This window comes from Nannospalax galili, unplaced genomic scaffold (assembly GCF_000622305.1).
Source record: "Nannospalax galili isolate Female #2095 unplaced genomic scaffold, S.galili_v1.0 scaffold146, whole genome shotgun sequence".
In the NCBI taxonomy this organism is placed as follows: Eukaryota; Metazoa; Chordata; class Mammalia; order Rodentia; family Spalacidae; genus Nannospalax; species Nannospalax galili.
Window position 1 is genome coordinate 4,173,907 of NW_008357929.1, and position 11,147 is coordinate 4,185,053.

The 11,147-nt window shown below is 44.0% G+C and overlaps 1 protein-coding gene across 1 annotated transcript in view; it reads right to left on the minus strand.

The window, feature by feature from the left end:
• The window catches only part of Dnah9 (dynein axonemal heavy chain 9), a 430,757-nt gene that overhangs the window by 243,633 nt on the left and 175,977 nt on the right, over positions 1–11,147 (minus strand). The window contains exons 36-38 of the mRNA XM_008855701.3: positions 9,130–9,304; positions 5,165–5,338; positions 4,483–4,690 (exon numbers count right to left, since the gene is read on the minus strand). Of these exons, the coding sequence (XP_008853923.1) occupies positions 4,483–4,690; positions 5,165–5,338; positions 9,130–9,304 (557 nt within the window). The remainder of the gene's footprint in view (positions 1–4,482; positions 4,691–5,164; positions 5,339–9,129; positions 9,305–11,147) is intronic.

Sequence of the window (11,147 nt, forward strand, 5' to 3'; positions counted from 1 at the left end):
TCTCGAAGACCCAGGCCAGCTCCATTCCATACCTACTGCTGTCCTTGGTGGTCGTCCCATAGTCCTGGGATCTCCAAAAAGCTGGGGTCTCCACTGAAACTGAGGCTGAGGCCTCACCAATGGCCTCTTCAAGCCTCTTGAGGTACAAAGCCTCAGATTCTCTCCATGATCCTTCAATCATTGGGTCTTCACTGCAACTGAAGCTGCAATTTCACCTATGGCCTTTCTTGTCCTCTCAAGGTGCCAAGCCTCAGCTGCTCTCTGTGACCCCTTCATGCTTTCAACATCAGAACCATGAAGGAGACTCTTACACATCACCAAGTCCTTCCAGCTTGAGATGGAGGCTAGGGTCCCCTCTGAACCACAGCTTCTGTGCACTGACCCTGAGGAAATGCTTCCCAGAAGATTTCACCACAGTGATGCTGGTCTCTTGTTACTTACAGCTGATTTTTCAGCCCCAGCTGACCAGAACCCACAGATTCTCAATTCAAAATATCATACAAATAGCCCTGATATTCTCTGCTTCCCTTTGAAGCTTCACAAGCTAGGCCTCCATCATCTACAACTCTTTCAGCATAACTGCTCCAAGCTCCACAGCAACAAACTCTAAGCATTCAATGGCTTTTTCAGCCCAAAGTTCCACAATCCTCTAATGTCAGGTCTGTCACAGCAGTGCCCCACTCTCTGGTACCTATTTCTGTCCTAATTTTTCTCCATTGCTGTGACAAAATTCTCTGACCAATACCAACTTGGGGAGGAAAGGGTTTATTTAGCTTAGGACTCCTGGGTCACAGTTTATCAGGGAACGCAATCTAGGAACTCAGGGCAGAAACCTGGAGGCAGGAGCTAAGCACAGGCCATGGAGGAATGTTGTTTACTGGCTTGCTCCCCTGGCCCCTGCTCAGCTTGCTTTCTTATGAAACACAGGACCACCTGCCAGGGGTGGCACTACCCACAGTGGGCTGGGCCCTCTCACATCACTCAACAATCAAGAAGATGCCCCACAGACATGGCCATAGGCCAGTCCTATAGATAAGGAAATTCCCCCCATTGAGGCTCCTTCAACCCACATATGTCAAGTTGGCACCAAAGTTATCCAGCACAAGTGGCACTTTTCTTTTTTGGGTAATCAACAGCTAATTGGATGTATGGCCTGCTCAATTGGAGGGAACTCATGAGTGGTACTGAAAAAAAGCCAAGTACACATGGCGGGGGGTAGCACAGACCCTAGAGAAAAACCTACTTTTGTCACATCCCTAGACCAATGTAACTTCTTACTATATTCTAAATACATATCCTCATATTTACAGGCAAGTGCACTTTCACCACTCATCAAAGGAGCTTCTTTTTGCAACAGACAGAGACCTTTATGAAGTTCTACAACTGGTCAAATGTAGAGAATAAGTGGCTGTGAGGTGCCCAGTCCTGAGTGACACATCTACAATGTAACTTCTACACCTTAAGGCCTAAGCTCGAGGAACATACTGGAAGAAGGGGGCAGAAAGGATGTAAAAGCCAGGAGGACAAGACATCTGCTGTTACTTAAGGCATTCTGGACATGATAAGGTAGTTACACCAATGAAATCTCCACAGTATGGTAGTCTAACAAACCAGTTGATATACCAAGGTGAATGGGAGAAATTTCACAGGGTTTTGCCTCAAGATGAAGAGCAATCAGTGGATTCTGAGAAAGGGAGGATCAGTTTTCTCCAGGGACTAGCTCCTTGAGAGGTTATCTAACTTCAAGTGGTCAGCTCTAACACAGGTATACAGGAGTACCACTGAATAGACTCAGTGTGTTATGCACGCATCTTAAATGTATGTATGTATATATTACATAATAATCAAGGAAGGGAAAAGGAATTGAGAGGGAGTTGGGAGGACATGGGAGGAGTTGGAGGGGGACTGTCAGGGATGGAAATGGTGTGAAGATTATACTAATGTGTGATGATCGCAAATTTTTTTTTAAAGTTTAGGGGCTGGAGAGATGGCTAAATAGTTAAGAGCAGTGGATTTCAGAGGAGGACCTAGGTTTGGCTAACAACCATCCAAAATTCCAGTTCCAGGGGATCTGAAAACCTCTGCTGGCTCCTGTGGGCAATGCATGCATGGGTGCACTTATATGCATGTAGGTATACTTATATACATGAAATAAAAATAAATAAACAAAAAATAAAATTTAATCATCCATCCTACTCTCAGCATCTATTGCCCCCATGCTAGGGACAACTGCTCTTAATCAGTTTCTTCTCTGCCCAACGGGAGATAATATATATGCATCATGATGTATATGCATTGATAAATTAAAAACATCCTGTAAGGATTTTATATACTCATTTTAAAATATTTATTTTCTTTAAAGCTGTATTTTATTTTTAATTATGTGCCTGTGTATCTGTGTGTGGGTATGTGCACATGAATGCAGGTGCCCACAGTGGCCAGAAGAAGTTGTCAGATTCCCTGGAGCTGGAGTTACAGGTGGTTGTGAGTTACCCGGTGTGGGTGTTGGGAACTGAATTGTCTTCTGCAAGAGCAGTACATATTCTTCCTGGCTGAGCCATCTCTCCAACCTCTTATGTATTTCTTTTTCATTTAAACCAATGCGTAGAGCACACAGCACACATTGTCCTGTATCTTGCTTTTGTCACTTGATAAAGCTATGAAAATCATTCCAACTTCACCCCTGTGAAATTTTTTTGCTCTGTGGTTCTGCAGAGTAGTCACCACATGAGTAATTAGGCTGTGCTCCACCATCTACCACTGTAGACTCAATATAAACGTGCATTTTATGCTTTTCCATGTATATTGCCTGTCCTGGAAACCAGCTAAGCTGCACTGTGTTCAGTCTTCTCCTAAGTTCAAAGTGGCTGTCTTTTGACTTCATTGGCCTTCTTATTCAATATTCTACTTCCCCAGTGACCCTTGGTTTCTCGCTTTTCCTTTTCTAATTTGTTGGTAGAACCCTTTCTCCTGCCACTTGGCTAGTTGTTAAATAAAACCATTATTTAAAAATAATGAACTTACAGCCGGGCACGGTGGCACACGCCTGTATTCCCAGCACTTGGGAGGCAGAGGCAGGTGGATCTCTGTGAGTTCAAGGCCAGCCTGGTCTACATAGTGAGTTCTAGGACAGCTGGGGCTACAGGGAGACCCTGCTTCAAAAAGACAAAAAAATAATAAACTTATAATTCATTATAATAAGAATAATGATTTTAAACACTGAAAACTCATCATGTCCTAATGAATCTACCACATTTTACCACTATCTATACCCTCAAGGTTGTCTCCACTGCTCAGATCTGTGAAGTGGCAGTACCAGGAGGCTGTAGTGCACTTCTCCACAGACTCCATGTTCTCTGATGTCACATTAGTAGCTTGTAATTGGCAGTGGTGGGAGTATTTACACCATAGGCAACGGGCTTACAACAAACACAGAGTTCCAGTTAACCAGTACTAAGTAAAATGATGAAGACTTAGGTCAGAATATCACTCATGTCAAATACAAGGAAATCTTCTTTCTGAATACCAAAATAACAGTTCTTTCATTTTTCTGTGTTCTCTCCACAATGGTGACAGCTACAATTGCCAGGGCAAGCATAAGGCACCTCCCTCACCCTGCCTCTACCTTTACTTTATTGAGACATTGGCTTGAATGGTTCTTCAAATGCAAGCTGCTGGTTTATTTTTGTTTGTTTGCTTGCTCTATTTTGATTTTTTGAGACAGGAACTCATTCTGCAGCCCTGGATGCTCTGGAACTCATAATGTAGTCTCCACTGGTGATGAACTTAGGGAAGTTTTCTGCCTCTACCACCAAGTGTGGAAATTATAGGCATGTTCCACCATGTCCAGTTTAGAAATATGTTTCTCTTTAATGTATTGACTGTTTCTTTATATATATATATATATATCTGTGTATATATATATATATAAAGACCCTGTTGTAAGAAAGGACTAATGAGAAGTGATCAGCAGGAGAAAAGGTCTGTAGTGAGCCTAATCTGGAAGCTGTACTCTGGGAGCCTGCCTCCACTCATAGCCAGTATATGAACACCATTTGGACAGCTTACCACCCCGTATGAATTCAGAAGACTGATGAATCATGGGCTTCGATTGGTGTGACCTTAGGCAGCTATCCTTCTACCTGAGCCTCTGATCCTATGAGAGGTGGATGTGTGTTGATACTTCCAGGGCTTAGCCTCTAATCCACTGCAGACCTCTGAGTGGTGTTCAATTATCTTACATTAGGGCATTGCATTGTTCTGATGGAACTTAATGAGGCCATAGAACACAGGAAGAAATGTGGGGGGGCAGTGTGAAGGGGTTCTGGAGGTGACACCAGAGAGAGGTCTGTGGGTGAGGGAGAAAGCAGTACTGTGCATGATAGAGGCCCAGCCAAGTAAGCAAGGAAGCTCTGTGCTATCTTTGTATAAGGAGACAGGGCCACATAGACACCCACACCACAGGCCTCCCAGACCACTTACCCTGTAGCATTGCTGATGTCGTATAGAAGTTGAAGGGTACGTTTTTCACTAGGTATTCCTCAGGGTCGAGGCTGGCCAGTTTTGCTCCCACCAGCACTGACTTGCCTGAGCCTGCAGAGCCCACCAGCATGACAGGGTGCTGCCACTCCATAAGCCGTTCCAGGAAGTAGCACACACGAATGGTCTCACTTGTATGGACCAAACAAGCCTAGAACAGAATTCCATGTGTATACCAGGGGCTTGAAGGAGAAACATGTGCATCGTATAATGTTCTGGAACATTCCAGAAGAGGACATTTTGTCATGGTAGAGTTCACCTAACAAGCACAGGTCTGAGTGTCTTTTTGAACCTGCATGGTATGTCTGTCTTATAAACTCACTCCCACTGTGCCCTGAAGTTCAACAGAGATCCTCCCCCCTCTCACCCACCACTGTCCTCTGCCTCCCGCCTCCCTCCAGTGAACTTCAGGGTCTTCTGGCCTGCCATCTCCTCTCCTCTGTCCTTAGTATGACAGCTGAGTTCTATATTTGCTCCCTGTCCTTTAAAAGACCCTGTGGCTTTATCATACTTATGATGGGCAGACTGGTCCCTATAAAGTCAAGCACTTAGTATTATATCAAGAGGAGTTTGCTGCTGAGAACCCTCATGGGCACTGTGTCATTGGCTGCTCAACCCTACTCACCTGCAAAGGCATCTCAGGGTCAAATTCAAACTGAGGGATGAGCTTGGCCCAAGGCTCAAATTTCTTGGTCTCTGGGTCTATGTAGTAGTCAAAGACTGTTCCTTGTGAAGGAAACTTGACTGTCTTGAACTCAGTCAGCCACCATTTGCTGAACTCTGCTCGGTAGTCTATAAGCTGTGAAGACAAGACTAGTCAGGGTGCAGGTCTTCTAGAGCCCAAGGAGCCCAGGCAAGTAGCCTTGGCACTGAAAGAGGTTGGGACAGGGACAGAAAGAGCTTCTGCCTTTGTATGACTGTGGGATAGAAGTGATCCTCCAGGAAGAATGGTGTCCCAGAGCATCAGCTGTGACAAGGACCAGAAGGTAGGGAATGCCCTGGGGTAGGTGCTGCTCTTCAGCAGGTGCTATGGTTTGGATGTGTCCTAGCATTCATGTGATTGAAACTTAATGCCCAGAGTCCTATGGGAAAAATACTTGGAGATGGGGACTTTGGGGGGAGGGTAATTAGGATGAGATGAGGTCATATGGTGAGGCTTCCATACTAGCTTTCATGACTTTAAATGAGGAGGGAGAGAGACCTAAGGTAGCTCAAATGCTTTGTCGCCCATGGGGTGCCCTCTGCCCTGTTGTAATTCAGCAGGAAGAGGCCTTCACCAGATGCTGACCAGACAGTAATGTCAGATTCTCGGACTTCAGAACCCCACTAGTAGATGTCTCTCTCAGCCCCCAAATATGGCACTTGACTTCAGCTTCTGTTGTGATTGGACACTGTGTTGAGCTGATGGATCCATCAGTTGTTTTTGGAGTCAGCTCTGTGGGGCTATTTACAGTGATGAACTTCAGTGAAATCCCATCTCCTGTGGATTCAGATTATGTTCTATCCACCCCCTTTAATACAGATGACACTAACATGTTATAGAGTTTGGGGTCCAATGTAACTACATTTGATCTTCGCAACATTCTGAATTGTCCTAGTTGGTTAAAATTATCACCATTTTATATATGATAAGTCAGAAATAGGATTTAAATGCTGTTTTTCAGACCCCCAGTCTTGTGGTCTCTCTACCATGTGTTTGTGGGAGATGTTTCCTCTGATTGTTGTGAAGTATTCAGCAAAACTTTGTTGCTAATATTTTTAATGGACCTTCCAGTCAGGCATAAGCTCTCCATTTTTGTATTTCTCTATGGCCTTAATGACAGCTTTTTAAATGTAGACACCATTGGTAGTGCTGATGCAAAACAAATATTTGGCCAAATTCCTGCTCTCCAATTTACAGCACTCTCTTTGGTGTTTGGCTTTAATGTAGGTTGTTCAAGGTTCTGGGCATTCCCTGCTGCTAAAAGCTTTTTCCTGTGTCTCTCCCCATGAGCCAGCATGGCTGCCCACAGCTCCAAGTGCTCCAGAGACCAGGACACCTGGGAAGGATGTTTTCTCCCAGGGTTTTAGAAAGAACACAGTAGATTTAAATTTCTCCACATTGATAGGAAAATTGATCTTGTGTCTTCATCCTGATACCCCACTGTCAGTTTGGCTCCACTATAGGTGAGGAGCCCAGCAGTTGCTGCCTGACATCTTAGCAGTGAAAGGTCAGAGACTGCCTTTGAAGGAAAGCATAAATGTCTGCATTTGTGGATCTTTTGTGCTTTTCAGCCATGTCTCAAGGGGATCTGTGAAGCTGTCAAAAATTCGACCCAAAGAGAAGCTTCTCAGGATGGCAGAGAAGACAGCACAACTTCTCAGCTGTCACACTCCTCATCTGTGCATCCCTGCTCTTTCTGCCCTCAGAGCAGATAGCTCTGGGGCAACATGTAATAGAGGGTAGATGTTAGAATGAGGGCCTGTGCCCATGGAAAAGGAGCTAAGTATTCGTTCTTCTGGTTCAGCTTACTTGCTTTTCAGATTTCTCAAACATGGTTTTGTTCTGTAAGGCAGAAGATTTTTACCTTTGTTGGAAAAAAACCCAATAATATAGGACTAGGGAGGTGGTTAAATTGGTGAAGTGCTTGCATGAGGACCCATGTTCAATCCCCTGTGCTCACATAAAAGTTGGGCATGGCAATGTATGCCTGTAATCTCAGTGATAGGAATCTCTAGGCTACACCAGTCAGTCTACATGAATGGATGAGCCTCAGGTCCCAGTGAGAGACTCTGTCTTAAAAAACAAGATGCAGAGGGATTGAGGAAAACATCTGATGGTGACATCTCCTACCACATGCATGTACACACACACACACACACACACACACACACACACACACACAGAATTCACATTCAACCCAGACCAGAAGGGTTGCAACATAACTCTATAGGAATTGCAGCTTGGTCTGGTCTCCTGTGGTAAGACAGCACTAGATACTTGCTATAGAAGGACTATTCATGTTTACAGAATATTGGTAATAAGCATGTATGTGTGTCAACACAATTCTCAGTGTTTTTCTTGTATCCACACTGGACGATTAGATAGCATGCATTCACTCAATCCTCATCAACATCTCAGGATCTGGGTACCACTATCATCAACCCTTGGACACATCAAGAGGGTAAGGTAGAAACAAGTTAAATCTCTTGTCCACAGTCTCCAAGGTAATTGGCACTTAGAATTCAAATGTAAAGTCCATATTTTCTCACTCTCTCCCTTCCTCCCTCCCTCCCTCCCTCCCTCCCTCCTTCCCTCCTTCCTTCCTTCTTTTTTCTCTTTGCTTTTCTTAACTGTTTTTTAAACTACTTTTCTGTTGTTTGATTGTTACAAAAATCTGCATATATTCAATGTATACAACTTAGTGAGTTTGGGGCTAAGTATATGTCTGAGAAACCATCACCATAATCAAAGGATAAACCTATCCATCACCTCCCATTCCCTCCACATCTACTCTTATCGATATTATTATTGTTGTTTGGGATCAGTATACTGAACTTCAGGCCTCTTGCATGCTTAGAAATTTTCTTAAAGAGGGAAACCCTTCTATTTATGACAATATGGATTAAACTAGGAAATATTAATTTAAACGAGCCAGACACAGAAGAAAAACTATTACACATATAATGAATCTAAGCTAGTCAAACTTTTAGAATCTTAACAGCCAGGGACTGCAGGAAGCAGAAAATGGGAAGTCTTGGTTTAAAGGGTATGAAGTTTTGCTTCTACCAAGTAGGTCTAAGATGGACAAATTTGTACAGAGTAGTGTATGTAGTTAACAAGATTTTATAGTATACATAAAAAATTGCTAACGGAGTCTATGTCCTTGACATCTATATAATATTGCATGATAACTAGAGTCAATTATGAAAGACTAGTTTGCATAATTTTAAGCATGTCATATTTAGCTAAAGTATATTAAAGAAAAGAAAAAGGTTGTGAGTAAAGAAAGGTTTAAGGGATAAGATGCCAAGATATTCTGAGCCAGCTTCTCTATTCTCGAACAGCTGAGGCTACAACAATTAACACCACGTGATAAATGCTACCTGATTTCCCATTCAGAGATAACAGCATTTGACCTGGTCTTGTCTGAGCAGCACTATGTTTGGGGGATATGAAGACATGCTGGGTAGCTCTGGCTTGGTAGAGAGCAGTGCATCCTTCTGATATGTTGTGGAATACGGGAGCTATTTCTTTCACTTATGTTTCTACATCACATTATTCCACTGCTCTCTATAAAAGACACATTGCTTGGCAAAGTAGTTACATATTCCAGCATTTGTTTAAGCCCTAACTCTCTACAGCTTTCCGTGAAAATAGAGATGTGTTCCTCAGCTCAAAGAGCGATAGCTCCCCCACTATGTGGCACACACAACCCTTTCTCACGTTGTGTGGCTCCTGCAAAGGGGACTATGAGCAGTGGGCAGGAAGCTCGCTTGATGCTTTCAAGTGAATATAACATTTAGCTTTTCTCCCTTGGGTTTTCAGTAGGGCCAGGTTTTTGCTGCTGTGTATTTCAACATGGTGTTAATATGAACAGGTCCTCTTACCTGATCTTGGACTATGGGACCCCCGAAAGCCCAGATGGCAGCAAACACAAAATAGAGTTCATAGGTTTCCTTGGGGCAGTCTGCAGGGATGTCCTCCTTGGTCAGGAGGCATTCGAGAAGGTGGCAGAGCGTCTGAACCATGCTCTGCTCTGGGATTGGGATTATCTTCTTAAATCTGCAGAGAGAGACCAGGGGTGTGCTCTAAAACACCATGATTATTCCACTCTAGAGGTGTCACTGGACAGTCCATCGGGGTTCCTTGGTTTCAGAGGGCTCATGGTTTGTCAAGTTCTTGAGAATCACAGAGGACCACAGTGCCATGCTGACCTCTGCTCATCATGGCTCCTTTTGGGTCAGCTTCCCTTAAAGAGAAGTGAGGGCACAGAGCACTCCTGAGAAAAAGTTTCTTGTCCGACCTCCTTTTCTTCCCTTTCCTCTGACCACCCCAACCCCTCTTCCCCGTCTTGGCATCTTCACACTGCATTCCTTTTTAGTGCTCTGGGAATTCAGGAGGCTGAACAAAACAAGCCAGTGCTCAGGTTATCACTTGTCTTGAAATTTCTTCAATGGCCAAAAAGCACCTAAAGGCTGGGGATGTAGCTTAGTGGTAGAGCACTTGCCTGGCATGCCCAAGGCCCCAAGTCTAATCTCCAACACACACACACACACACACACACACACACACACACACACACACACACACACACACAAAGAAAAAAGAAAAAGAAAAAGAAGGAAGGACACCATTCCTAAGCCAGGTATTAAAGGCACATGCCTTTAATCCTAGCACTCAGGAGGCTGAGGCCAACTGTAAATTTAAGGCCAGCTTGGGCTACATAGTAAGTTCTAGGCCATCCTGCACTATAGTAAGAAACCCAGTCTCAAAAAAAAAAGAAAAAAAGAAAAGAAAAGAAAAGGGTCACAGAGCCAGTTTAGACGTGCTTCTGAGGGTTGTCCTTTTGTTCTTCAACCACAGAGGCCACGGAGGTCTTCTCCCAGTGAAAGTGCACTGAAAACCTGCTTTTGAGGCTGGAGCCTTATCTGGGCAGCCAAGCAGAAGGAAATGTACAGTGATTTTTAAGCAGTCATGAGTTTAATGGGATTCTTTAGCTGAAAATGCACCCCTGTGACTTCCCCTGGTTTGATGTTTAAATTTTTACACTTGATCTTAGCCAAAAGGCTGAGCAGCAGTGATTGAGTTTTTAATCTTAGCTTTGGAGACTTAATTAAAAAAGTAGATATTGAGATGTGAACAAAAGTCATGTTATGCTCAAAGAAGCAGGACAGTGTATGTGCCATAGATTCAGTCACATGAGTCTTCTCCTGGCCCCTATTTCTCTCTGTCACCCTTTAGATACATGCATGTGTGTGCATACAGACATACATACAGACACACAGGCACTCCTCCATGTGTCTTCACAGTGTGCATCACATAACCATACACCCAGACCACATCGGTACAATGTCCTCATAAGCTGTGGGGAGGTAGAGAGCACTGTCATGAGATGAACAGCACCACCAGTGGCCACCTTAGAAGTCATTTACGCCCTTGAGTCTTAGTTGCTTGGTGTCTACTTTCTCCAGTGTTTTATGTTTGCATCTGCTTCTAATCCAGCTGTAGTGCCTATGACAGTATTAGAATGTGGTCTAATAGCAGGGGTTGCTTCACGGAGTGATGAGGAAGCCAAGCCCAGATGAGCTTTCCATCACTCGTTCAATACATACTTGTTAACAGAATGATAAACTGGAATGATCTCAGGGTTCGTGTTGGATGAGGTTCCAAGATAAGAGGTGCCAGCTGCCATTACACAAAATGAGATTCAGAAATCCCAGGCAGGACTTATTTGCAACTCTCATCTCTCAACTTCTTAGTGGTATTGAGGCTCAAAGAGTTTGGAATATGAGTCTTGCTGTGAAGTGAATGCCATCCCACCTCCGCCCCCCAGAGGGAGGGAGAGAGAGAGAGAGGGAGAGAGAGAGAGGGAGAGGGAGAGAGAGAGAGAGAGAGAGAGAGAGAG